At 54.6% G+C, this 27,613-nt stretch overlaps 3 protein-coding genes across 3 annotated transcripts in view; 2 read left to right on the top strand and 1 right to left on the bottom strand.

Annotated features, from left to right (window-relative positions):
* MAP2K3 (mitogen-activated protein kinase kinase 3) overlaps positions 1–627 on the bottom strand; it is a 30,203-nt gene extending 29,576 nt beyond the window's left edge. The window contains exon 1 of the mRNA XM_039732266.1: positions 545–627. Within this exon, the coding sequence (XP_039588200.1) occupies positions 545–560 (16 nt within the window). The 5' untranslated portion in view covers positions 561–627. The remainder of the gene's footprint in view (positions 1–544) is intronic.
* A 3,750-nt stretch (positions 628–4,377) lies between these two features.
* Positions 4,378–15,437, top strand: NATD1 (N-acetyltransferase domain containing 1). Its single transcript, XM_039732268.1, has 3 exons — positions 4,378–4,592; positions 11,051–11,169; positions 12,163–15,437. The coding sequence occupies exons 1-3, from the start codon at positions 4,496–4,498 to the stop codon at positions 12,277–12,279; spliced, it is 333 nt and encodes a 110-aa protein (XP_039588202.1). The 5' UTR covers positions 4,378–4,495; the 3' UTR covers positions 12,280–15,437.
* Positions 15,438–17,208: 1,771 nt separating this feature from the next.
* TMEM11 (transmembrane protein 11) lies at positions 17,209–25,827 on the top strand. The gene is made up of 2 exons (XM_039731928.1): positions 17,209–17,356; positions 24,896–25,827. Exons 1-2 carry the CDS (start codon positions 17,292–17,294, stop codon positions 25,410–25,412), a joined length of 582 nt encoding a protein of 193 aa, XP_039587862.1. The 5' UTR covers positions 17,209–17,291; the 3' UTR covers positions 25,413–25,827.
* The last annotated feature ends 1,786 nt before the right edge of the window (positions 25,828–27,613 follow it).

Raw genomic sequence — 27,613 nt, 5'->3', positions numbered from 1 at the left:
TCCACCATCCATCCATCCATCCATCCATCCATCCATCCATCCATCCATCCATCCACCCATCCATCCATCCAGGTCCATACCTGCCGGCCGGTGCTCCCCTTGCTTTGGGGACAGGCCGCCTGAGTCACGGCCGCGCTCCGTAAATCACCCCGGTGACACACGCTCACGTTCTCCGCCCGGGGACCGCGGCAGAGCAGCCAGGCACCGCCGGCAGCGGCTCCGGGCCGAGCCCCAACACCGGCACGGGGCGAGCCCGGGATGCCAGCCCGCTCCCTCCCACCGCGGCGAGTGGATCCCGAGGATCCCGAGCAGCGCAAGCCCGAGGCAGGGAAAGCCTCCAGCAGCAGCAGCAAGCAGAACCCGCCTGCTTTCATCGCTCTCCCCACGCCAAACGCAGCCTCGCCCCGCTCCCCTCCGCACATCCCCGCCGAGGGCTCGCAGCCCCGCGCACCGCGGCTCCGGAACCACCGGAGGACTCCCGCAGCCCAAACCCGGCGGGCTGGGTAACAGCCCCGGCCCCGCGGTCCCCCCGGCCCGCTCGTACCTCTGGGCACGGACATGGCGCTGTGCGAGCCCGGCGGGCCCGGCCCGAGCGGAGCCGCGAGTCCCGCCCGCCGCGGCCCCGCCGCCCCGCCCCCGCGCCGCCATTGGCCAGCGCCGCGCGCGGGGCGTGGCTAGGGCATCCGCGCGGAAACGGCTTTGCGGTTCTTGGGCGCGGCTGTGAGGGTGAAGCGAGGCGGGCGGGCGGTGCTCCTCAGGGGAGGTGGCTCGGTGTCCCCGAGGAACCCGCGGGGTTGGGGCGCGGGGCATCCCCAGGGATCCCCGTGCTGTGCTGCTCCTCGACCCACGCACCTCTCCTGTCAGCTAGGGATGGCCAGCTCGCCGCCTCTCTGTGGGTCCTGCACGGGTGCCAGCGGTGTGTCCGGCTGGGAAATGGCCGGGGAGTCAAGGGAGGGGCTGGAGCTGGGCCGGGGAGGGTCGGGTTGGGTGTCAGGGAAAGATTCTGTCCCCAGAGAGCGATCAAGCACTGCCCAGGGGATGGGCACAGCCCCAAGGCTGCCGCAGCTCCAGCGGTGTTTGGAGCACAGGGTGGATTTGGGCCTGGGGTTGTGTGTCCCTCACAGCTCAGGATAATCTTGGTGCTGTGGTAATTCCTCTCTGAGTCCCTGAGGAATCGATCCCTCCTGGACATCCCGGGGCAAGGATGCTCCCACAGCCACCAGGCACATCTCACCAGCATGTGAGAGATGCAGTCGAAGAAGCAAAAAGAAAAAAGCAGATTCCAAGTGCCATTTTCTGGCTGGATCAGTTGTGTGTCCCTCACAGCTCAGGACAATCTTGATGCTGTGGTAATTTGGTAATTCCTCTCTGAGTCCCTGAGGAATCGATCCCTCCTGGACATCCCGGGGCAAGGATGCTCCCACAGCCACCAGGCACATCTCACCAGCATGTGAGAGATGCAGTCGAAGAAGCAAAAAGAAAAAAGCAGATTCCAAGTGCCATTTTCTGGCTGGATCCGTAAAGATCCAGAGGAGGGTTGGAGGGGTGGCAGCTGCTGACGGCGCTGGTGAGAGCACGGCTGCTCTGCCACAGCCAGCCCTCAGCTTTGCAGAGCGCTCGGGATGAATCTGGGGACTGGAAAAACCTCCTCAGAGGCAGGCGGTGGAAGGGAATCGCTGCCGCAGGGAAGGAGCTGCAGGGCTGGGATCTGCGGCTGCACGGGTGCCGCGGGCAGGGCTGCGATCCAGCACCAAAGGCACCAGATCCAGCCGCACGCCGAGGGTGGAAGAGCTCAAATGGAAAACAAATTACAGGTTTTTAAGGGGGAGAGCAATTACCTTCCCCAGAGACGTCGCGGGTTCACCACCTTTCCAGTCTTTCCACACAGACGAGGAGGAGTCTTTTTGGGCTCTGCAGCCCAGCCGTGGGTCATCGGCGCTGATGCAGGAGCTGTGGGTGTCAGTGCAGGGCTGGGCAAGCTGAGGGGCCCTTTCTGGCATTTATCCACATCTTGGATGAAAGATCTTGCTGATCTTGGGATCAGCAGCGGGGTTTGAGCTGATCCACAGAGCTCTGGGCTCAGCCAGTGCTTGGGTGTTGGATAATATTTTTTTCCTGACGCAGAGATGGGGCAGCTGAGAGGCGTTTTAAAAACTTTAATTCCATTTTCAGTCTCGTGAGAAGGGTGAGGTGTTATATATACAGGTGTTATAATGCACACCATCACAATCAGAACCCAACTATTTCCTAATTACAAAACACTCTAAGTGTTTCTTGGCCTATGAGCTTTTTGCCACACTATGCTGTAGATGCCTTAAAACCAATCATCCAAAGCTGCTCCTTGTGGGTCCCAATACAATACACTTTTCATAATTTTATTTCTCCAATTTTATTTCTGTAGTCTTATTTGCAAGGTTATCTTTTGAAAGTTTTTTCTAACTCCATTTCTCTCTCGGGAAGATCTATCCTATTCCATAACATTTCTAAATCAACATTTAGCTCAAAATGTACATACAAATACATACTGTGAGGAAGGGACCAGAAGCAGCCACGAGGTCACCTCCCACCCATGGCAGGGCCTGGGGCTCTCTTGGGGGACCTCTCCTTCTCTTCTGCAGCTTCCCCTGGCTCCTTCTGCCCCTCCTGGTGTGAGCTGCTGCCCCAGGGAAGGATCACAGGCACTGGAGCCTGGGTGCTCACAGAGATTTTGGCAAGGCTGTGGGATTTTGGGCGCCCATGGAAAGTCTCAAAAAATTTATATACAAATACATACTGTGAGGAAGGGACCAGAAGCAGCCACGAGGTCACCTCCCACCCATGGCAGGGCCTGGGGCTCTCTTGGGGGACCTCTCCTTCTCTTCTGCAGCTTCCCCTGGCTCCTTCTGCCCCTCCTGGTGTGAGCTGCTGCCCCAGGGAAGGATCACAGGCACTGGAGCCTGGGTGCTCACAGAGATTTTGGCAAGGCTGTGGGATTTTGGGCGCCCATGGAAAGCCTGTCCGTGCTTTCAGGGGCTGTAGGTGAACCAAGAGCAGCAAGGAGCTGCTGACCCTGGGCAAAACCTGCTTCTCCTCCCTCCTGAGGCTGTGTCCCGGGCATCCCTGCGTGCTGCAGGACTCCAGCCCTCCCTGCAGCTGCGGGATGGTGCCCGTGATGCCCTGCCTTCCTGCACGGTGCCAGCATGCTGGGCCGGGCTGCTGCAGTGTTTGCATGCCCTGCGCTCCCCTGCTCGGGTTCTGCTGCTTGTTCCTCCTGCAGCGCCGCGCGGTGTGGGGGCAAAGGGTGCCAGGGAGGGCACGGGGAGGAGGACATCTCCTCCGTGTTCATGGGAAGGAAGGGAATGGGGCCCCTCTCCAGCAGGCAGCCAGGCCTTGGGGCCAGGGCGTGCTGCAGGGAAACCAGCGCGGGGCCAGTGCGGGACCAGTGAAAAACAGTGCGGGTGCGGGGCCAGTGCGGGACCAGTGAAAAATAGTGCGGGACCAGTGAAAAACAGTGCGGGGCCAGTAAAGACCAGCACAGAACCACTACAGAACCAGTGTGGGACCAGCACAGAACCAGTACAGAATGCATGCAGGGCCAGTAAAGGACCAATGAAAAACAGTGCAGGACCACTGCAGAACCAGTGAGGGACCAGTAAAGGACCAATGAAAAACAGTGCGGGGCCAGCACAGAACCACTACAGAATCCATGCGGGACCAGTGCAAATCCCAAGCAAGACCAGTACAGAACCAGTGCCAGACCCATGCCGGACCAGTACAGAACCAGTACAAAACTCGAACAAGACCAGTACAGAACCCGTGTGGGACCAGTGCCGAACCAGTGCAGGACCAGCACAGAACTCGTGCGGAACTAGTACAGAACCAGTACAGAACTCGTACCAGACCAGTACAGAACCAGTACAGAACCCGTGCGGGACCAGCACAGGACCCGTACAGGACCCGTGCGGGACCAGTACAGAACCAGCACGGGACCCGTGCCGAACCCCACAGAACCCGTGCGGGACCCGTGACGGACCAGCACAGGACCCGTAGCGGACCAGTACAGAACCAGCACAGAACCCGTAGCGGACCAGCACGGGACCCGTGCCGAACCCGTGCGGGACCAGCACAGAACCAGCACGGGACCCGTGCGGAACCAGCACAGAACCAGCACGGGACCCGTGCAGGACCCGTGCGGAACCAGCACGGAACCAGCACGGGACCCGTGCCGGACCCGTGCCCTGCCGGCGGACGCTGGTGGCGGCGCCCGCCCGCGCGGGGGCGCCGGGCGCTGGCTGCGGTCCCCACGGCGGCGGCGGCGTTGCCCCTTTAAGGGCCGCGCGGCCGTACCAAAACAAAAGCGCGGCGCGGCCATTGGCTGCGGGGCGGGCACGTGCCGCACAGCTGGGGCTTCCTGCGGCCGGGGCCGCGCCGGGCCCGCCCGCGCCTCCGCTCCGGCACCGACACCGGCACCGATATCGGTATTGATATTGGTATTGGTATTGATACCGGCACCGGCATGGCGCACGCGGCGCCGCTCGGCCTCCTGGAGCAGGGCTGCCCCATCCAGGTGGAGCACGACCGCAAGCGGCGGCAGTTCACCGTGCGCCTCAACGGTAAGGACGGCGCTCGGGGCTCCCGGGGCGTTACAGCCGCCCGCGGCCCCGCCTCGCTGCGACCCCGCATTCCCGTTCCTCGCCGCTGTCCCCCCCCGCTTCGCCCCCTCCGGTCTGTCCCCCCTTTCCCCTCCCCGTTCCTCCCCCCTTTTTCTCCTTGTTCCTCCCCTTTTTCCTGTTCTCACGCCGTTTCCCCCGTTTCTCCTCCTGCCGTGCCGCTGTCCCGCTGTGTTTTCCCCGTGCTCTCCACCCTGCTGGGTGTGACCCCCCCCCAGTCCCCCCAAAACCTCCTCCCAGGAGCTCTGGGCGCCGTGGCTGGGTCGGGCTGTGGGGCCCGGTGGGGGCACGGGCAGGGTGGGGGCACTGCCGTGGTCCCCCCACCCCGAGCAGGTGGCTTTGGGGTGTGGAGGTGCCAGCTGGAGTCCCTCTGGGGACATTCCTTCAGGGAAACCCTCGGGAGCGCCAGCAGGCTCGGTGCCACGGTGCTGTAGGACCGAGACACGATCCAAGGTGCCACAGGCACCTGTGGAGCTCTGGTGACACAGTGACACCCCCAAAAAGCTTTGTCACATACTGGGGGGAGTGAACAAAGGAAACAAAAAGTAGGTGCCACTAAAATTTCTCAGCGGTGCACTGATTCTTTCCCAGCCTGCATCTTGATGGTTAATTACAGATATTCAACGATCCAGCATCTCTTCCCCATCCATTTGTTATGCTGAGAACTACTCTGGGTGAAACTGCCTTGCAGAAATTGCAGGGTAGCTGCCTTTAAAAAAAAAATAAATAAAATGTCTAGTTCAGAAATCATGGGGAATGCAGGAGGCTTCATCGATAAAACAACAAGAATAGTCCAGATTTTATTTTAGACTTCTTTTCCTCCCCCCCCACCCCATTTTCATTTCAACCACTAATTACAAAGTGCAGGCTGGAGGCTCGGCAGTGGTGGAGCGAGGAAGGAGGAGACGGGTGAGGAGAAAACAATTTCACCAAGTGCTTATTTCAGCCTGGGATCAAAGGAGCTCCCAGTGCCGGGTCCCCGCTGCCACCACCAGAGCATTGTCCCAGCCAGGGGTCAACAGTTATTAGGGAAACGTAATCTTTCATGGTGGTTTTCTGGATAGAAGCTCTGCCAGCAGCGTTTGGTGGCTGAGCAGGGATGAGTCGTGACTGGAGAGGGTGAACTTTGAGAGGGAGAGAATCAGCTGTGGGAGTCGTGTGTGAATCAGCACTGAACCTCCTGATTCAGGAGGGGGTCGTGGAGTCACGGAATCCCAGAGTGGTTTGGGATGGGAGGATCCCATGAGGATCCTGTGAGGGTCCTAGAGCTCATCCCTTGGGCAGGGACACTTTCTGTGTGTCCACACGTGCACCAGGTTGCTCCAAGCCCCATCCAGTGTGGCCATGGCCTCACCCAGGTGAATCCCCATGCTCAAGGTTGTGTTTTTCTGGGAGTTTAGGGGTCTGAGCCCTTTTTTGTGAGTTCAGCCACGCAAGGCAGCGAGCAGAGCAGCGTCCTGCTGCGATGTGTCCGTGCTGCTGTGCTGACTAACATCCACGTGGAGTGGCTGATCCACCTCTCCTGCTCCTTGTTAGGCACTCGCTGGTGGCAGGCAGGCCCTGGAAGCTGGTCAGGAGATAACATCTCTGTGGGAGTGCGTGGCAGGGTGTTTATTTCCTGCACTGCTCTTTGTCCCTCCTGGCACGATGAGCATCACTGGTGTGGAATGCCCCGGGAGGTGTTCCCTGCAGCAGGCAGGGAGTGACAAGAAATGGGTCAGACACAGGTTTTGGCATCAAAGTGACCTCCGTGTCCCTCAGAGAGCACTCTTGTCCCGTGTCACTGAGGTGTGGCAGAGATGAGCAGCAGTTTGTGGGCTCCAGGGTCAGTTTTCCTGTGATATCCTAATTTCTTCTAAATGTCTAGTGTGGATGATACCCTGGAAAAGATGGGTGCACCAGGCATGTGGACCAAGCAGCCAGACTTTGACAGCTGGTGGTTTATGGTGGTGTGATGCTGCATAGAAAACTTTGCATGGTGATGAATTTCTGGAAATCCCTGGAGCAGGAGGCTGAGGCAGTGAAAGCTGTGAGCTGGTTGTGAAAGTGTTCATTTTCAGCATCATCCTGTGTTTGCCTCTGTGCCCTGTGTGACCTCGTGTCAGGACTTCCTCCTTGTGCACAAGGAAGGTGAATTGCACTCGAGTTTTTTGGGGCTTGCCCTTCCTTTCTCTGCTGGTTCCTCCCTCTCTCCCCTCGTTGCTGCAGTAGCTGCTAAATCTCTGATAGGAACAGCTGCTTCACTTGAACACGTTCCCTTTCCCCTTGCATCCCAAATGAAGGAGCATTTAGAAGCTGAAAGTAAAGCTGATTATAACCAGACCTCAGTGAGCCTCGTTATCCCCGGAGAGGAGGGCAGAAAGGCGCCCAACTGGATTTGTAATGGGCTAGGATGTGACTAACAGCCTGAGCCAGCCAGAAACCTCCCTGTGCAGAGACTCTCTTGGAAAACATCAATTTGTCAAAGCTAAAAGCTTCCATGGGAATCATGTAGGCTGGTTTTGTCAGGAGTGGCTGGGAATTTCTTTGGATCTGAGATGAAATTTCAGGTCAAAACAAGAAACCCAAAGGGACCCCCCATGCCAAAGCAGTTGGCTGGTTGGTCCAGCTGCTGGCACAGATGTTTGGGGCAGAGGAAGAGCTTTCAGCAGCAGCTGCTGTGGCTTCTGGATGCCCACCACAGCCATTGGGCTCTCCAGCCTGGAGACAGGCTCACCAGGAGCATGGAGCAGCTCCAGTTCCTCAGGGATGCTCAGGCTTCTCACACATTCCAGCTCCAGCACCTCTGCTGGCTGCAGCACACCACACTTCCCAAACCTCCCACCCCTCCCCAGCTGGGATGGGATTTTGGCAGATTGGACTTGGGCAGGATTCTGGCTGGAAGCTCCTGCTTTGCCCACTGCTGATGTGAGTCTCAGGAGCTCCTTGTCCAGCAGCCCAGGCTCAGGTTTATTGGGAAAACTGGAGCGGGTCGTGCCTTGGAGCTTTTCTGCCTGATGGGGCAGATGCTCTCAGGAGGGGACCAGGGGATCAAGGACATCCCCACTCCTCCCGTGCCACGGGCACCCCCAGAGAGCTCCTAAGCAGGAACCTGCTCCAGGGAGCCCCCCCTGCTGCCATTCCTGCCAGGGGCCCCTCCACGGGGCTCCTGCTGTCTCCACTCTGGCTGTTGTGCTCTGTTGTGTTTTCTCTCCGTAGTAACGTGCCAGTAGCTCCCTGGGGAGTGAGGCCAGCCCGTGGCAGGCAGAGCTCCAGCCTGGGATGCACGAGCTCCTCCTCAGGACTTCTTGTCCTCTCAGCCCACCCCACACGCAGCTTTTGCTTTTTTTTTATTTTTTTTCCCCACTGTTTGGCTCAGCAGCAGAAGACCTGAGCTGGCTCCTGCTCCTGGGAGATGGGGCTGGCATTTGTTCTGTCCCCCTGCTCCCAGGGAATGGCTTTGCAGCAGTGTCCAAAGGGAGCTGGAGCTCAGGGCCTTCTCCAAAGGCACAGAAATTGCCCTTGCAGGCAGCAGCCAGGGCCCTGCCCTGGTCCTGGGCACACAAAGGGGTGTCATGGGCTGGGGTTGGTGCAGGGGGACAGGGAGAGGGCACAGGGACAGTCCTGCAGTGCTGCAGCCTCCCCTTGCTGGGTGCTTTGTGCCAGGAGAGGGGGGCAGTGAAGGGTGGGCTGGGGTGGGTGCCTGTGTCCTGCCAGGTGCCCGATGTGTCCCTTCCTCAGCTGGGCTGGGACTGGGCTCCCTGCTTGCTCCCCCAGGCCCCTGAGCCACCCAGCCTGGGCACTTGTGCCTGGCTGTCCCTGAGCCCACCACTGCTCCTGCTGGAAGCAAACCCTCCATGGAGAGCAAGCTTAGACCTGGTCCTTGCCCAGCTCCAGAAAAGTTTCGCCTTCCCCTGTGCCCCCCGTGAGTGGAGGGAGGGACAGAGGGCCAGCAGGGCTCCAGCTGTGCTGCCCTTGCTGCCATCCTGCTCCTCTCTGGCTCTGCTGGTTTGCACCCACTCCTCTTGCTCAGTGTCAGTGAGCCGAGCCCCAGGGCAGGCTCTGTGTGCCCAGCTCTGTGTGCAGGCTGATCAACTCCTGTCCCACAGCCCAGGGGGTGGCACAGGCTGCAGGTGGCAGGAGGTGTCTCTTGTGCCATGTTCTGGTGGGTTTCTGCTTGTGCCCCCTCTCTTTGGGGGGGATTGCACCAAGCTGGGGCTGGAAGGGTCAGCACTGCTCCCAGCCCCCCCAGCTCTCCTGGGAGCTGCCCCCATGGCCAGGGCAGCACTCAGCAGCAGGGCTGGCTCTTCCCAAGCCATGGCTGTGACCTGCAGGGTCACACCACCCCCTGTGGCACCAGTGTCCTTGGTTTCCTGTGCTGTGCCACTGAGGTGGGGATGTGATTGTGCGCTTGGCTGAGCTGGGATGTTTTTCTGAGCTGGGCTCAGTTTCCAGCAGCACTCTGTTGTAAAATCAGGCTGGTTGTAAAATCCTTTGTGTGCGTGTTGATCTGGTGGCACTCTGCAGCTCCTGTCCTGGCTGGGCTTTGTGGTGCTGCTGTGGTACAGGGAATATCCAGGAAAAGCCTGTCCAGGACATGTCTGAGATGCTCCAAACACTGATCACCTCCTGCTTTAGAATGCATTTGTGTCTTTGATACTTCTAAACAGATCATATATTCTAAAAGTGTATTTAAAGGAAAAAGATCTTCTGTTCTGTGGTCAATTTAGTTTTAAACTTCTCAAAGCTTGAGGCAGAGGCTATGGAAAGTTTTAGCCTGGGAGGAGAGTGGTGTGGAAGGGCTGGAACGAGTGAAAGCTGCTGCTGTAAGATCATTTTACAGCCTTTGGTGCTGCCAGCTCTGCCCTTGCCACCCCTGAGAGCTGCCACCAAATGCTCTGTGAGGGTGAGGGCACCTCATGCCCCAGCCTGGGCAGGTCTGTGCTGCTGGGGAAGGGCTCCACCTGCTCCCTTGGCTGTTTTGGGGTGCCTGGATCCCCAGGGAGAAACCCTGCAGTGCTCCCTCTTTTCTGTCTGGGGGAAACTCAAAGCTTTTTGGTGAGCCAGAGCTAAAAGGGGCAGGACTGAAGCCTAGAAATACTTGGGGGAATGGCAGGGAGGGAAATTATTTATGTCCACCCCAGAACAATGTTGGCACAAGAAGGAGTGGGCAGAAACCAGCAGGAATAAACTCGGGCTGGAAATGTGAAGGTTTCCATCCAGTGTAGGAGAATTGGGTGTCTGCATAAAAGGAGCAGGAATAAAAGCTTGAGCTGCTTCTCTGGAAACACAAAATTCCAGTGGGCTCCTTTCTAGTTTCTCTTGAATACAGGGGTGAGGCAAACTGGGCTGGAGTTGTCAGCTGAAATGCAGTGAAATGGATTTGTGCATTGAGCTCAGCTAAAGCACATCCTGAATGCAGGTGAACTTTGCAGCTCTCCAGCCTTAAAAAACACTGGAGAGAAGGAAAAGTCCCCATTATTTTAATCAAACTTGTCTCTTTGATTAGGATCTTGCATTTCTGAAACTCACTTTTAAGTACAGAAACTCTCTAGAAATGAAACATTTGCTTTTGCACTGAAGGCCCAGGTTCTGTGGGTGAAACCAGAGGGGTGTTCTGACTCCTCTGATTTATACATGAGCTGAAACTTCTTTTTTCCTGTAACTGAGCTGCTGTGGGAAAGGTCAGGGTGTTGAAACAGGAAGCCTGTGTGTGTACATGTAAATTTGTGTGCACAGCCCCCCTTGCACACCTGTGTGTGCTCTTTTCTGTGTGTTTGTGGATTCACCTCCCCAGCATCTTCCCCAAAACCTGTCTAGACAATGCTGCAACACCAGACCAAGGAGTCTCGTGCTGTTTTATGTGCCACAACAAATAAAAAAACCTGTGCTGGAGGAGAAATTAATTGGCTGTTACCTGGGTCAGCGTTGTTGCTTTTCCACCTCTTCTTTTTTCTCTCCCCCACCATCAACACATCTCCTCCCTCCCCACAGCTGCTTCCCTACCCTAAACATGCTGTGCTGGCATCACTGACTCAGGGCTGGCTCAAAAACCTGCTCCTTCCCCAGGGCTTGGAAAGGCCCTGCTCACACCTCGGGGGGACAGTGAGGGCATCCAGGTGTCACTGAAAGCAAAGCCACCACTGAAACCCAGCACCAGCCATTCCCATGGCACCAGGGGTGATGTAGCAGCCCCCAAACTGCCCATCCTGCTGTGGTTTCTCTGGTGACACCCCCAGCCTCACCCCTGTCCCATCCCCTGCTGAGGTCTCTCTGGTGACATCCAAACCTCACCCCTCTGTCCCATGCCTGGAGAGCCCCCTGAGTTCTCCAGGGACATCCCAACTCTCACCACTCTTTCCCATCCCCTGCTGGGGGCTCTCTGGTGACACCCCAACCCTCACCCCGTGTGCCACCCTCAGGTTGCCACGACAAGGCCGTGCTGCTCTACGAGTACGTGGGCAAGCGGATCGTGGACCTGCAGCACACGGAGGTGCCCGATGCCTACCGAGGGAGAGGAATAGCCAAGCACCTGGCCAAGGTATGGCCCAGCCTGCCACAAGGGCAGGGGTGGTGAGGGTCCTGGCTGAAGCAGGCCCTGGCACGTCGGAATTGCGTGTGTGCCCTGGGGGAATCCTGCTCTGATGGGACATGGGGTGGCTGGAGGGACAGGTGGGAATTTGGGGTCAGGCATTCCTGGGTTTTGTGGCAAGAGGAGCTGGGTAAGTGTCAGCAAATGCAGCCACTCGCCCAGGTTCAGCCCGTTCCTCCTCTCAGCAAAAATCCCTTGTGCAGGGGCTGATGGCTCACCTCAGCTCGGGCTGGACCCCTCCTCTCACACCTTCCTGAGCCCTCAGCCTGCCCTGGGCTCTGCAGGGCTGAAGGCAGGGTATTTTACATTTGAACCAATAAAGGAGGGGTTCAAGGGGAGGGGAATAACTTGGGTAAACTAATAAGGTTCCAAAGGACACAAAATAGGGAATTCTCCAGAAGAGAGGACAGGTTTGGGGGAGAATTGACGCCCAGTGGGAGGGGGAAGCAAGGGGGATTCAGGGGGAAAAAGGGCAGGGATAGGAGGGATTGACAACTGGGAAGGTGGGGGTTTCAAACTTGGTGAGGAGGGGCATAAGGAGATTGCAAAATCACAAATGGAACAGTAAGCATAGCAATAAAACTAAAGAAAACACACTGCAACGGGAAGTACAATGGTGGGGGGACTGGGGGGTGCTGCTTTGGGGTCCAGCTGCTCCCTGGCCCTGTAAGCAGGGACAAAGGGATGATGAAGGTGGGCTGGGTCACCTGCAGCACAGCATCCACGGGGCTGGATGTGTTGAGGGTTAAACTGGGGACTCTGTGCTGAGCTGGTGGCTGTGGCAGGACAGCTCTGCTCTCCCCTCGGGCCTCTCCCTCCACCTGCCTCACCCAGGGGGTACCTGAGGGACTCCTGCTGCTTCCCCCACCTGGGTGAGGGGTAAAGGACTCCCACGAGGCTGGGGGTGTTGGTTGTGACCCATTTGATGTGCACTGCTTGCAGGCAGCCCTGGACTTTGTGGTGGAGGAGGACCTGAAGGCCCACCTGACGTGCTGGTACATTCAGAAATACGTCAAGGAGAACCCGCTGCCGCAGTACCTGGAACACTTGCAGCCTTGAGGCAGGACTGCTCCCACACCAGCACACCTGGCCCTGACTGTTCAAGGCGGCCTTGGCTTCTCTGCAGTCTCAGGAAACCCCTTCCCACTCTGGCAATTCCCAGGTTTTTTAAGCGTGTCCGTGCGGTGCGAGAGCATGGGCACCTCCTCCTCCTCTCTGCCCACGTGTGAGCATGGCCACAGCCCCTGGGCACACGTGGTGCCCACCAGTGCTTTTCCCAAGCCAGGGGATAGAAGAGGGTGATTTTTCCACCAAACTCCATCGCAAGGCCAGGGCATGACTTGTTCTGCACCTCATCCTCTCCCCCCTGCTTGGCGACAGCTCTGAACTTGCTGGGGGATGTTGGTTAGGGCTGCTCATGGGGTGCCAGCCCCCCTTTCCTCCTGGCAGCTGGGGAGATGCTGTGGATTGAGCTCTGTGGGACAGAGGGAGGTGCTGAGCAGCCCAGCCCTGTGTCAGGCTCATCCCCTGCAGCACCTGGTGGGCACCAGGCTGTGTCCAAGGCCACGTGCAGCACATCCCAGAACATGTGGACCACGGTGGCACCTCGGGGGCTTTGCTGCCCTGGCTCTGCAGACACTGTGATGGTGGCACCTTTGCGCCTAGAGACAAGAGCTGTGTGAGGAGTGGACTTGGACTGCAGTGGCAGAGTCTGTGTAGAGGAAGAAACGTGGCTGAATTGCAGATGCTGCTCCATGAAGATGCCAGCTCCTGCCCAGCTTCTGTACACAGCCCAGAAGTGGCATCCCAGAGGGTCATGGACTGTTATTCCTGTCTCCCTGCCCTTGGTGTGGACACAGCCTGCTCAGAAGAAGAGACCAGCCCCACAGCCAGCCTTGGCCTGAGCAGTGAGGGACATCCCAGGCTGGTTTCCTGCAGCTGAAGAGGAAGGCTCCCCTCATCTCCCTGTCCTCCATCTCTGCATCCCTGTCAGTGCCCCAGATCAGCCCCGTCAGGACATCCTGAGAGCAGCAGGGTGGGGCCTCCAGGACCTGCTCCTTGCCCATCTCCAGGGTTCAGTGCTAGAGGTGCCTGCATCCCCGTGGATTCCAATGGCTTCTCCTTACAGCCTTGGGAAAGAAGCCCTGGCTGATGGCATTACCTGTCTGCTCAGAGCCTCCTCACAGCTCCAAGCTCAGGGCACTGGCAGCATCGTGGGGATCTTGGCCAGCAGCAGGAACACCCTCATTTCGTGCTCTTACCTCAGTGGATGATGATTCTGTAGCACAACACTCGGATGTGAGGTAACACCATGATGGCAGGGCACTGCCAGGCTCCAGCTTGCTGCCTGTCCTGCCTTGCCTGCATTTTCCAGGGCCTGAGCTACACCTCAGAGCATCTCACACTGAGCTCTCAGGATTTTGTAGCCTGCCAAGGCAGGGCTGTGGTGAGGGAGATGATGTTTTCAACACCCCCAGCCCTGAGCAGACACTGGGGCTGCAGTCAGGCAGGACATGGAGAGCCTCTCACCTGGAGACCAAACCCAGACCTCGCTCAGCTCAGCAGGGACTAAAGTTTACAATCTGTGCCACGGAGTGACAGGCCCCAGGTGAGAGGCAGCTCAGCCCTTTCCCAGAGCCCAGCACAAAATCCATGGCAGAAAAGGCAAAAATTCCCACAATCTTCCCTCCTGGTTGGGGTGGCCAGAGATGGAGACCCTTTGGAAAGGGATTCCAGGATTCCAGCCTGAGCTGTCCCTGGCCACCAGACCCTTGCTGCCTACCCGTGCTTTTGGGCTGCCCATCACCAGCACAGCACAGCCCTCTCAGGCTTCCCAAACTGCCAACCTCCATCCCTGCCCTGCACACTGCAGGCTGTGAGACCCCTGCCCACCACCTCTGCCAGGAGCAGAGCCACCTCTGCCTTGTGCTGCTCAGGAAAGGCTTCCAGCTCAGCCCTGCCTCTGCTTCATTTCTGCCCTCCTGCTGCTTATTTCACCCAGGCTGTGACCTTTAGGGTGGCTTGGAGGGGCTGGGAAAGGATGGCAGGTGTCAAACTAAAGGGGCTCAAGAAGAAATGTGGGCTGCTAAATATTCCTTCTTTAACATACAAAACACATTTCCACACATAGTTACAGGAGCAAGGCTGGCTCTGGTGCTGCTGTGATGGGTGAACCATCCCTTCTCTTGCTTCCAAGGTGAAGCTGAGCTCTTTTGTCCCCTGGAAGCCAAGACAAGACAAGACACTTGTGTCTTTGCCACAGCAGGGCTGGGTGCGATGCTTGAGCTCTGCCCTGATTTAGTGCTCACTTCCACTGTGTGCACTCTCCAGCAGCTCCCTGTTGTGTCAGCTCTCTGGAGGGTGTGCTGTGCCCACTGCCTGGGCAGAGTCTCGTGTCCAGCCTGGCTCTGGAGCCCCCGTGCTGCTCTGGCAGGAACCTCGAGCTTCCCGGCGCTGGATCCGCGCAGCGCTGGCTGCCCGCGATCCGCACAGCCACGGTTCTGCTGCTGCTTCCCTTCGAGGTGCTACAACCCCCCGGCGTCTGGCCTGACAGAGACGTGTGCCAGCGGCTGTGCCAACCACTTCTCTGCTGTGTCCACGCTCTGTGCCAGCCTGCCCTCCTCCTCGGTGCCAGTGAATAGCAATACCCGCAGCTCACCAGCGATGCCGCGGCCCGCGGTGCTCCTGTCGCCCTGCACGGCCAGGGGGGACCCACCTCGGGCTCCCTCAGTGCTGGGTAGCCCTTCCCTGCCTCCCCACCAGCTGCCTTTTCCCAGCTGGTCTCTGCAGAAAGGAGCTTTGAGTCCTGTGCTGCCCCTTGGTGCTGATTAAGCCCGGAGGAGTTTGGGATCCTGGGCTCTCCCCGGGCAGCAGGAGTGTGGAAGTGGTTTGGTTGAATACTGAGCTCCCCAAACCCGTTTGAACTACAGACCTGTGGTGGGTGGGGGAATGCAGGTGGCTGTCAAACCTGCTTCCACAGCCCCCAACTTGAAACACCCCCTCCCTCGTCCGCTCTCCAGCGTTGTCTTCCTCTGTCCAAGGTTTCCGTTCTGTTGGATTCGGTGGTTACGATGTGCCTTTCCTTCTCAGGACCTGTTACAAACGACCTTTCTGCTCTTGTTTATGTTTAACATTTATCTTGATCCCTCCCTCTGTCATACTATAAAACATGAACATAATGCATGGAATACAATTCAATAAAAGTGTGGCTTAACTGAGCTGCGGGGGCTGTGCTGTGCTGGGGGGACGGCGTGCTCCCACTGCAAAGGATCAGTAGGTAAGGGCTGAAATTATTGTGTTTTGTTTGAGGTCACAGGGCTGGCTGACCTCCTGATGACTGTGCAGAGCTCAGGGTGAGCAGGATCACAACTGGTTCCCCTCCTTTGCCAGCTGATCCAGCCCTGCTCTCCTTCATCATTCCTCCTTGGGATTTCAGGCCAGTCTCTGGGAGTTGTCCTGCAAATGAGCAAACACTCAGTGTTTGTGTCCACTGCTTTAAGATGGGCATGAAAACATTTAAATATCCAGTTGCTGTTCTTGCCCAGAGCAAGGTGGGCAGGCAGGTGGCTCAGAGGGACACAAGGCACTTCCCTGCTGGAGCCAGCACTCCCCAGGGCTGGGAGCACAGCCTGAGCACTCGGGATCCTTGCAGGCCATTTGTGTCACTTCCCAGTGCTGTGTGAAGGCTGCAGAGTTTGGATAACTCACATTGCCAGGGAGGTCGGTGTGGAGAGCAGTTAGGATGGGATCCAGCGTGACAAGCTGCCCCTGGGCTGCAGCAGGAGCCTGGGGTTTGCTGCTCCCGGGGGGACAGTTGGGATCTGTGGCTGGGCTGTTGCTGGTAACACACTGTTTACATTCCACATTCCACACAGTCCGTGCTCCGGCCTGTCCCAGCGCTGCTGCACGTTCTGCCGGGCTGGGCACGCTTCCCAAACACCTCCTTGTTCCTCCCCCGACACAGCTGCCCCCCAAAATGCAGCTGAGAGCAGCCTGGGGAGGTGCAGGCAGCCAGGGGCTTGCTCTCTTCAGTCACATTTCATACTTGGGAATAATGCTGTCAAAAAGAGGGTTTTTCTAGGAACGGGAGATGCAGAGGCAGCGCTGGCAGGCTGGAGGAGGGCTCCCAGAAAGGAGGGGGTGAGGAGCAAGGAGCTGCTGTTTGATAAGGGAAAACGTAAAATTCCTAATAAAAAGGCTCCTCTTCTGGGAGAAATCCAGCCAGGAGCAAGAGGGAGCCCTGCAGAGGCTCAAACACCTTGGAGGTAACCATCCAAGCACCCCAATATACAAATATAACAAATATAACACCAGCACAAAACCTTCCGATGGATCCTCGGGAGCTGGGAAACCTCTGGCAGCACCAAACCTACACCGCAATTCTAGAGAAGCGTTTGGTATCGAACTTTATATTGAATTGATGATCTTGAGGTCTCTTCCTAAGTGATTCTGTGATTTATTCCTCCTCAGAGATGCAGCAGGGGAACCTCCCCATTCACTGCCCCTCTTTCGAGATTGATTAAAGGGGCGAAATTCACCCCAAAACCGCACCGCCTGTCCTTGCAGGGAAGTGCTGCACAGGGGATGCTCCATCCCTGGTCGCCTGCAGGGAAGGAGCTCTGGGTTTTTTGGATCAGGAGGCGATGCTGATTCTCCCTAGCGGCGCCCACCCCGGGCAGCCGCATCCCCTCACGGCGGGGCCGCGGGGCAGGCCGGGACTCGCCGCTGCGCTCCTCCCACGGGCTGGAGGATCCCGGGCGGCGGGGCCGAGCCGAGCCGAGCCCGTCGGAGCCGCTCCGCCGCCGGTGACGGGGCTGAGGCCGGGGGTCCCACCGGGCTCTCACCGCGCTGCCCGCCTGGCCCCACCGCCCCCGCCCAGGGGACTACACGTCCCAGAGCCCCCCGCGGCCGTGCGGCGGCGCGAGGCACTGTGGGACTTGTAGTCCTCCGGCGGGCTCAGCTCCACCCCGAGCAGCGGCCGCCGCCTCCCCTACGCACTACATCTCCCGTCGGGCATCGCGGCGCGCCCGCGGGCCGCCGGCGGAGACATTTGCGAGTCGAGTGTCTCCAAGATGGCGGCGTGGGGAAGGAGGCGCGCGGGCCCCGGCGGCACCAACAGCGGCGGCGGCCGGGACAGGTGAGGGGCGGCCGGGCGGCGGCGAGGGGCGGCGGGGGCTGCGGTCAGCGCGGCCTCTACCCTGGGGGCCGGGTAGAGGAGGGCCGGCCCCGCGAGGCTCCTTCCGTCCACGGCTATTTTTAAAGGCGGGGAGGGAGCGGCGAGTCCTCCAGGGTGACCTCCTTGTGCCGGGGCCGCGGCGGGCAGGGAGCTCGGCACCGCGCTGCGGCCGGCAATACCCACGGGAGGAAGTTTGGGAATCGTAGCTTTAAGATGGGGAAAGAGACAAGGGGATATGTCACGGAGTCAAATAGGTTCGGGAGATCTCTGAGGTCATGGAGTCCAGCCTGAGCCCGATGCCCACCCCGTCCCCCAGAGCAGAGCGCTGAGTGCCACCCAGCCTTGCCTTAAACACCTCCAGGGACGGTGACTGCCGCCTCCCAGGGCTGCCCATTCCAGTGTTTAATCATCCCTTCTGTGAGGAAATCTTTCCAAATGTCAGACCTGAACCACCCCTGGCACAGCTTAAGACAGTGTCTGGTCGGACTACTTTAAAACCTGTGTGCACAGCCCTCCACCTGCTGAAAATGTCTGGGTTTATCCCGCATTTCCTGACGTTGGCATTTCTTCTGTTCTGCCCCAGGGCTGACTGATGTAACCGGCAGCTGCTGAAAGCTGCTGCAGTGTTCTCTGAGTTTTCCTTTGTCCTGCTGCCTCGCCTCGAAACTCTGATATCCCTCTTAATTAGAAACTCTGATATCCCCCTTCATTTGTCTCGTGGCTTTTGCTTCACTTTGTTCCCTTGCTGTGATCCAGCAGCATTTGCTTTGATGCTGTTGAATCTGCCCGGCCAAGGAGAGCCACAAGTAGCCCTGAAAATTCTGGCACTAATGTGAACTGCAGGAATGCTGCCTGTGTTCAGGGAATTCAAAAGTAATTGAACTGGAAGGGCCAATGGAATTCCTGCATCAGCGTGGTTTAAATAAACAGCTAAGAATACCACAGTGGTAAAAGTGTCTGCACCCAGTGCTGGCACTGCCCCAGCACGGGAGGTGTGGAGTTTTCATGTGGCAGACGTGTCCTCCCAGCAGAAGGGAAGAAACAGAATATGGAAAAGAACACTTAATAACTTCAATTATTCTTCCAGGGTGAAAATTGACGCAGACTTGAAAGTGAGTTGTTACTGTGTAACTTCATCCACGACCTGTACAATAATCTAATTGTTGTTTGAGGTGATCATTTTTCAAAGCTGTGATTGCTCTTGATCTTATGATCAAAAATATTCCTAAACACGAGTCCCTCCCTGAACCTGCTGCATGTGTTATTTTTCCTTTGCCAGCCAGAAGGGTATGGAAGAGAACAGAGCAGCAGATCCTCCCCTGAGCAGCGTTCACCATCTCCATCAAAGCTGGTCCTTCTTTAGGTGTCACCCTGTACAAATGTAACAAGAGGGCAATTCCAGGAGGTGCTGGGTGATGCCAGCGAGGTGCTGCTGCCTCCTGGCAGCTGCAGAGCAGGAGATGTGGATGTGCCTGAGGCTGATCCCAAACCACACCCGCCCGTCCTGCCGGGTGGGGTGAGCCAAGGCAGCGCTGACAGACCCGATGTCATCACACCATGACATCTGCTTTTCACAGGGTGAATACAGTTTTCTCACTCTGGGCAGGATTCTTGTCCAGAGACACGTTCCTTTGAACTGGATGTGCTGATCCAGTTTTCCTGGTGGCTGAGCTGTCTCAAGGAGTGTTTGTAGTTGTCAGCCAGCCGCTCTAAAAGGCATCTGTGTGTCGGAGGTGGTGTGAGGAGACTCAGTACTGAGTAAAATCCTGTCTGCTGCCAGACTAGAGCAGCTTTCATTTAAAATTATTTTTAAAAAAATAGACCAGCGTATCTGTGGAGACCGAGTCCCTTCATAAGTGACTTTATTGATACAGAGAAAGCTATAATTGGTTTAAAAATACTTTCCTTGCTAGGGGTGAATGTAAGGACGTTAATTTCAAAGGATGTTGACTGTGAACTCCAGCTGGCTCTGGTGGTGAAATAATAATGTTAAACAAAATAACCAAAAACACTGAAGAGAACCAACTAAATATTTGTTTTTCTTCATTCTGGATAGACTCTTTAATGGAGCCTGTCTAAAGGGAATTGTTAATCTGTAGACCAAAACAACTTTTTCATACAGAACAGACACAGGATTGTACTGGTGTTTTTGTATAAAAGGCAGCCCGGTGCCCGCCAGAGCAGTGGACAGCATGTTGTTTGTTCCCCTGGGAGATGTTCTGACAAACTCTGGAAAGAACAGCTTCCATGTCATCACCACTGGCTGCTCTGTGCCCTCACAGAGCTCCCCTTTTGCTACCTGCACTGCTCAGATTTCTGGTGCTCTGCTTGCAGCAATGATTGACCTATTTCCATCAGCCTGGCTAATCATTAGTTGACTTAAAATTGACACCTCCTTGTTGTCTGGGGCTGGATTTGTTGTAATGGTCTGGTGATGTTTTCCTTAGAGTTCAGGTAATGTTGTCCCTCCCTAAGGCTGCTTGAAGAGCTTCCCAGTGTTCTCCTGTCTTTTTCCTGTTTGAATTAAAGGTGCATCTTTTGAATTCAAGTCTTGCTTTATAGCCCTGCATTTCCTGTTCTTCCTCTGCTTGAGTGCCCTTCTCAAAGCCCCGGGCCTGACAGCCCTGGCTGAGGGCTTGGGCCTGTGGGGACCTTCAGCAGAGAAACAGTTCTCCAGGTGTTCAGGGTGGGATGTGTTTGTGCTTTCTGTGCACCATATCCTGAGTAGAAACATACACTGCGGAATGTGACTGGGAGGTGGAATATTTCCACTGAGAATTAAAGCCAGGCCACAGCTCATTTCTTAATCTTGAAATAAAATTAAATTTCAGGAAGGATTTATGTTGGAGGGAGGGAAGTTTAGTGTTTGGATTTGTCATGCCTTGACTGTTGGTTTCCTCCAGCTTGGCTGAGATGCCAGCAATGCTCCCAGACATGCTCTGGCCATCTGTAATGTCCTTTTTCTGAGATCTTGCACAGCCAGCACGAAACCCCTCTTGCACTGCTGAGCTGGGCTGTGTGTGCTGCTGTGGCCAGGTGTTATCACACTGCTGCAAGCTTCTCCCTTCTAATTTTTTTAACTACTTATCAGACTGGTCTCCATTTTCAGTTAATCTGATTGTTTGGTGCTCTGAGCAAAATTCTTGCCCAGGAAAGAAAACTTTACCAAAACTTGACCTACGTGTTATGGGAGGGGCTCAAAAGAACTTTTCTTTTTGTCCAGAACTGAGATAGTTGGATAACTTGAAACCCTCACCAAAAAAGTCAATCTGGCAGGTGCCATTAGGTTGAAGGCAGCAAACTCAGGAGGCTCAGCCCTTCTCCCTGCAGGTGGGCAGTGCCAGGAGGATGCTGAGGGTTCTCCCAGGATGTTTTCCCCTGCCTTGTTCCTTTGTTTCTGCTTTTGCCACTTGGCACCTGGCAAAACATGGAGTGACATTGTGCCTCCTCTTTGGAATGTTACTTATTTCTTCGTCCATAAAGACTGTCCAACTGACATTTCCATTTACCAGGCAGGCTGCTGTTTCCAGGGTGGAGGCAGAGAAATGGAGCTGCTCTGAGGACTGGAACCTCAGGAGAAATTCTTCCCTGAGAGGGTGGAGAGGCCCTGGCACAGGGTGCCCAGAGAAGCTGTGGCTGCCCCTGGATCCCTGAAGTGTCAAGGCAGGGTTGGAAGGGAATTTAAACAACCTGAGACAGTGGAAGGTGTCTCTGCCCATGGCAAGGGGTGGAACAGGATGGACTTTGAGGTCCCTTGCAACCCAAACCATTTCAGGATTTGATGAACTGCTGGAGCTGCTATTGTTCACCCTCTCCTGGTGCTCTCCCATATTCCCATGTTAGGAAGACAATCCAAATGTAATTTGAAGCTTGCTCTATAGCTAACAGACACTTCTGCCCCTCCTGCTGCTGCAGCTCTGTTAACAATGGATTCCTTATTTTTAACTTGGGCAATACCAAAATTTGACATTGTTGAGTTTGAAGTGATTTACATCTTGGTGTGCTGAATAGCTGAGAGTTCTGTCACATTCTCCCATCCAGGCATTCATTGAGCACCAGGAATGAGACACTGAAAGTTCTCAAATATAGAATGCCTGAAGCTGCAGTAGAACAAATGTAGGATGTAAGGCCTAGAACTATTCCTACAGAACAGCTCCACAACTCTTTAACTGTGCCCTCTTATTTGGAGTGGGGAGACAGGTCCTGGAAAATCAATTGATGGAATAATACTAACAACTGCTTTTAGGCTCTGGTCTGTCAGGTAAACAGCCTATGAGGCTTCTGAGCACCTGGCAGCATTTTATGTCTCTGGCATTAGGTGCTCTCTGGTTATTCACTATTCTTTTAAGTAAAATGGAGTTTATATCAAATCCCACACTGGGTTAGTGGTGGATGCCAGCTCAGAGTTGCTTGCACAGCTCTGCAGTTGTGTTTGTCATGGCCAGGGTGGGTGACAGGCTCCAAAAGGCAAACTCAAGCACGGCCTCCAGTGCTTGAGCAAATCCAGCTGCTTTGACTGGATTTGTTGGTGTGCAGCTGCTGTGTCAGGAGAGTTGTCTCTCTGAAGTCCTCAGCTGAAACCTCCTCAAGCCCACATATCTGTGTCTCTTTCTGTATCATCTGAAATCCAAACAGTTTTCAGCTTTCCGTGCTCCAGGGACAGCCAGTTCTTGTGTGGAAATAATACATGATAACCCCACTTCCCTGTGCAGAAATTGAGACTTGCTGCCTGCTTTGCTGACTCTTCACATGTCCTATTTAAGCAGGTATCTTTTTTGGATTGGCTGTTTTGCCATTTGCAGCTTCAGCACTATGATAGAGATTTATTCTGATTTTAGAGGACTCATCTGGAGAAACAGCACAGTTGGGGGGCAGACTCTTTCAGGGACAGGGCCTTTGTGCTGTTCAGTTCCCAGTGATTTTTTATTTTTCCCAGCAGAACATACTTTAAATTCTGCTTGTTTTGGCATTGGAGGCCAAAAAAAAAAAAAATCATGTGCTTTTCTCAACTTTATTGTTATAAAGCCCCAGAGCCTGGCAAGCCAGAAAATTCCAGAGGAGATGGACAGTGCAGCCTCTGGCCAGTGTTGGATTCCTGCTGACAGGTGGCTGTTTGTGGTGTGGCCCTGCATGTGCAGTGATGAAAAAAAGGGGTGTTCAGAGGGAAGACCAGGCAAGAGCTGAGCAAGGAGAAATGAGGCTGGTGGGTTAGTGCCACCTGTCCTGGTGCTGAGCCTGGAGAAATCCCATGTAATGGAGATCCTGAGTTCCTGGAGTTAGAAGCTCAGTTCCCATGGCTCTTGCACAGGCAGGGAAGGAATGGCTCCCTTCATCCCTGTTTTCCCAGTGATGACAGGAGATGTGGAATGACAACTGTGCTGTGCCTAAGCCTCTGGGAAGTTCTCTGTTGAACTTGGATTCTGCTTCTCTGTTTTGCCCACCCATCTGCATGTTCCTAGGTATTACAAAACACTGAAAGTGCTCCTTGCTGGAAATATTAATTTTGTCTGGAGAGTCGAGTTAGCACTGGCTTGGCTTCCAGCTTGAAAATGCCTTTCAGCAATAGCTTTTTCATGAAGTCATTGTGCCCTAGCAAAGTGGTTTCACAAAGTCATGGGTGGTGGTGAGCAGTTACCTTAAGCCTCTGTATGTCTTTTGCAATGAAACTGGAATTTTTGATTTGGAGGAAGCTGCACTTGGAGCAGCTGTTATCAGGGAAAAGAATCCTTGGCAGAAACCATGGCCAGCTGTGTCCTTGGTGTCACTGTAACACCTGCTTAACTGTTTTCTTGTTGGAAACTCCTTATATAGATCCTGTCCTTAATTTTTTTCTCTAAATACCTCTTAATTCACTGCAGAACATCAGAGCCCACCATATCCTGTGCTGAAAGGGTTAATGGTAATTTCCCCAACAATGTCTGACAACTCATTGCCCTGAAGAAGCCCCTGGCATGCATGGAATTAAGGTGGATTTTTATTTTTCTTTCTACCCATGAACAGGCCAAGGGGGAAATGCACTGCAAGAACTCAATAACTGCATTGTAAGATGAGTTTTCCTTGTAGGTTATATAAATTCCAGCTGGATTTTTAATGAAACTGCTTATGACTGTGCTTTGGGAGAGGGTGGTGCCTCTCAGGTCCTGCTGGTTGATGTCTGCTGCTGTTACAAACCCAGCCATGTCTGCAACAGCTTGTAATTTAACAATATTCTTGATTACAGCTGGCCACTGCTCAATCCCCTTTGCAGCCTGAGTGGAGCTGCACATTAAGGATAATGTTTGGCAACAGCAGCTTGTGAATGTGTATTTTTCTCCCTTATTTTCCAGTGCATGCACATAAGTACCACGGTACTAATGGAGCAAAAAGTGCTCGTTCTGTTCTCCACATCAGCAGTGTGTTCCTCCCAGTATCACGGGGGTCTAATGCTGCTGGGATGAGGCTGTTTTGTCTGCTGTGATTAGGTCAGATGTGTGATTTGTTCTCCTTCTGCTAAAGGAATCTGCTAGATATTTTTATCTTTGCTAGGCCACGTGCTCAGTTTTGCTCTGGTTAAGCACAAGTATGCCAGAAATATTCATTTTTGCATAGAAGGGAGGATTTTGCCTGGTTCTGATGGACAGGTTTTTACCCTTTCTCAGAGCAGGTGAACAGTCAGAATCCTATTTCTTAGCAGTCTGTACATGAAGGTAGCTGCAGATGTAAGGTGATATGGTGAAGGGGGTGGAGGGAAGGTGGAAACCGATGTGACATCAAGTAGCTGAAAGCTGCTGCTCCAGTACAAGTTCCCTGAATCCCCTGAGTAGGCAGTCTGCTCTCAGGTGAAGTGAGCAGCTCTTCTCTGTTTAAGCAGTACAAAAACTTGTTCATGTCTTGCTTTGCTGCATCCCACTTCAGGAGAGGGAGGGAAGCATTCTGCCACAAACTGAACACTCTGCTGCCTCTTCACCTTCCCTTTCAGCAGTGTTCCTTGGCCATCCTTGTTGGATTTACCATGGATTTACTAGGCTGTGTTAGGAGGACTGAATAGCGAGCTGCATCAGAAAGCAAATGTATTCATCTGGAGATGCTTCCAGAGCAGCTTGTCCTCCTGATCACTGAGCTGCTTGTCTTGGTTGCTGTGAAAGCTCCTGAAGTCTGTGGGGTTTGTTCAGTGATGTGTTGTGTCACTAAGTGTCAGTGACACTTCTGCTTGGGTATCAGTGTGAGAAATTATTTCAGGATTTTTACAAGACCCTGTTTCTCAAATTGTTCTAGATCCTCCAGATTAGGAAAAGGTAAGAAAAATATGTTGCCTTCTTTTGGGATGAATTGCTGTACAGCAGGAATAATCAGCTGATGTGCAATGGAGCTTGAGTTGAGAAGCTGCTGGTTGTGAAACCGAGGCAGTGACCTTGAGGGGCTGCCCTCACTCGGGGCACTTCTGTGCTGCTCTCCCATCCGGGCGGGTGAACAGCCCGTCCTTCAGCCCCGTCGTTTTAATTCTCCATTTCCCCTCACCAGGGTGACCTTGTCCTCCACGGACTGTTACATTGTGCACGAGATCTACAACGGGGAGAACGCCCAGGACCAGTTTGAGTACGAGCTGGAGCAGGCTCTGGAGGCGCAGTACAAGTACATCGTGATCGAGCCCACGCGCATCGGGGACGAGACGGCGCGCTGGATCACCGTGGGGAACTGCCTGCACAAGACGGCCGTGCTGGCGGGCACCACCTGCCTCTTCACCCCCCTGGCACTGCCAGTAGATTATTCTCACTACATCTCCCTGCCCGCCGGAGTGCTGAGCGTGGCTTGCTGCACCCTCTACGGGATCTCCTGGCAGTTTGATCCCTGCTGCAAGTACCAGGTGGAGTACGATGCCTATAAACTTTCGCGCCTGCCCCTGCATACGCTCACCTCGTCCACTCCCGTGGTGCTGGTGAGGAAGGACGACCTGCACAGAAAGAGACTGCACAACACAATAGCACTCGCTGCCCTGGTGTACTGTGTAAAGAAGATCTATGAACTCTATGCTGTATGACTTCAGCAGGGAAGAGAGAAACCCACAAAGACAAGTGTATTAAGACTCCCACAGTAACATTTTGTTTTTCCTCTTTGAGAAGCGGTGGAGACTGGGAAGGATTTGGTTTGATAGAGCTGTTATTTTTCAAATAACACATCACTGGTGCACCAAGGTTTTTCAGCTCTTTGTTACACTTGAGATGTGGATGTGTGGTGACTTGAGATCCGTATGTTAGGCCAGGGGAGTCCAATCCAGCAGCAGAATGTCAGTGAAAGAAAGCAATAGAAAGAAGGGGTGTGAGAGCTGCTTTCTTTTTTTTTTTTCCTTTTTTTTCCTTTTTTTTTGGGAAACATTTAAGTATATTGTTTAATTGTATTACACAGAACCAGCCAGAAGTTATCATTGACCATTAAAGGATGAGAATTTCAAATGCTCTCGCTCTCTTGTCACTGTTATCAAAGTGATATCACTTTAAGTGTCCAGGTACAAACACATTCTGCTCAGTTCTTGTAGAGTTCTTCCTAAGGTGGATACATCTCTGAAATGCCTTGAGCCACATGCAGGGCTGGGGGCTGCCAAGGTGGGAGTTCACCTGTCCTACCTTTGTGCTGTGCCCTGACCACACAATTCCACTGCTTTTACCTGGAACACAGGAGCTGCTTGCTCCTGCTGCAAGGCATCCACGTGAGTGCACCCTGTAGCTGTGTTACCTGAAATTTTAGAATTCAGTCCTGTGCATTAATCCATTTTTTAGCTCTAAACTCAAAATCTTGTTCTTAGAGTGGGAAGCATTTACTGTTCTGTGACATCTGCCAGTTATTTTTAAAAGATAGGGGCTTGCTGTCTGTAATCTCCTCCCACCACATGGGGAATAGGTGTGGCTGGCATTGGCAGGGCCAGCCTGGCACAGCTCCAGCTGTTACATTTGGAATAGGAGAGCAAAGGCCTGCAGTGAGAGCTGCCCGTGCACCGTGTGCTCCCTGCTCCAGTGGGAGCTGCAGCCTGACCTTCACAGCTGAAACACTGACCTTGACAGGGGTCACACCCCAAATTCTGCCTTTATCTCTCCAAATCACCACAGCAGGCACCAAGGACTCCCCTGTTCTCACCACCACGGGCTGTTCTGACCACGGTTCTGAGTTGTGCTTCTGCTGGGGCAGTTTTTCTGTGAGCAGGACACGCAGCCCATTCTGTGTGTGCTGGGCAAACTGGCTTTGCTGGGTCACAGCCCTGAGCACCAGCACAGGCAGCTGTACCTGAGTGGGCTGGGGCAGCTCCAGTGGCACTGAGACATTTCTGGGTGGCAGCAGCCCCTTGTACAGTGGCTGAGCTCTCTCCCTCCAAGGTTAAAAGAAGCTGGGATCCAGAACTCTATTTATAGCAACAATGTACAGTTGCCTTGGCAGAGAGGAGGCAAAGAAATGCAACTACTTCATCTCTCAGTGGTTTGGGCAGGCTGCCCTTCCACCCTGACGTGTTTCCAGAGTCCCTGCTGGATGGATTTGGAGCCAGTGGCACATCTGCCACAGCTGCTACTGCTTATTGCTGCAGAAGGCCCTGAAATACCTTTGTGCTGGCCACACCAAAGCTGTTCCTGGTCTTTTTTCACTCAATGCAGGATAATTCTCAGAGTTGTTAGTTCCTTTCCTGCACCAAACCTCTGGGGTCCTGGTACCTTTTTGTGTTAAGCTTCCCCTGGACTGGAATGATCACTGTGGCAGGTTCCCTAAATGCAGGGCTGGCATCAGAGGCTTGAGTTAAAAATTAGCAACTTTCCTGGGGTCTCTTATTGCAGGAGGAAAGGTGAAAAGTCAGCTTAGCTGTCACAATGCGTAGGTCTGATTGGAAAACAGCTGTTACTCCATTCTCAGGTGGAGGGGCAGAGGGGCTTGTTTCCAAGGAATCTCAGTGATAACACAGCTAAAATGCTTTTTAACATTCTGGTTGTTAGTCAGGGCTGTAAATGTGCAAGGGGACCTGGGAGAATGAGAGGGGCCTTGAGAGGTGTTCTAGTGCACAGTGAAATGGTAAAACAACTTCCAGAAGTTCTCATCTGTGTGGAATGGTGCTGTATCTGCTGTCCCCAGTGCCAGTAGCTCTGGAATCAACAGTGGCTGGGGACAAACCTCCCTTCAGAATCCCCCACACTCTGCTGCCCCCCTGGTCACAGAGAGGGAATTTACCTCCAAAGGGAATGGGTGCACTCTCAGCAACCTCTG

The sequence above is a fragment of the Passer montanus genome, unplaced genomic scaffold, assembly GCF_014805655.1.
Source record: "Passer montanus isolate IOZ18808 unplaced genomic scaffold, ASM1480565v1 scaffold8, whole genome shotgun sequence".
Taxonomy (NCBI): Eukaryota; Metazoa; Chordata; class Aves; order Passeriformes; family Passeridae; genus Passer; species Passer montanus.
Note: the sequence above shows the minus strand (reverse complement) of the source record. Positions and strands in the feature narration are given on the sequence as shown.

Excerpts from the sequence above, each read along its gene's own strand:
- NATD1 (XM_039732268.1), top strand. The coding sequence starts at position 4,496 with ATGGCGCACGCGGCGCCGCTCGGCCTCCTGGAGCAGGGCTGCCCCATC. Across the intron at positions 4,593-11,050 it reads GTTCACCGTGCGCCTCAACG|GTTGCCACGACAAGGCCGTG; the intron begins GTAAGGACGGCG and ends TGCCACCCTCAG. Across the intron at positions 11,170-12,162 it reads TAGCCAAGCACCTGGCCAAG|GCAGCCCTGGACTTTGTGGT; the intron begins GTATGGCCCAGC and ends CACTGCTTGCAG.
- TMEM11 (XM_039731928.1), top strand. The coding sequence starts at position 17,292 with ATGGCGGCGTGGGGAAGGAGGCGCGCGGGCCCCGGCGGCACCAACAGC. Across the intron at positions 17,357-24,895 it reads AGCGGCGGCGGCCGGGACAG|GGTGACCTTGTCCTCCACGG; the intron begins GTGAGGGGCGGC and ends TCCCCTCACCAG.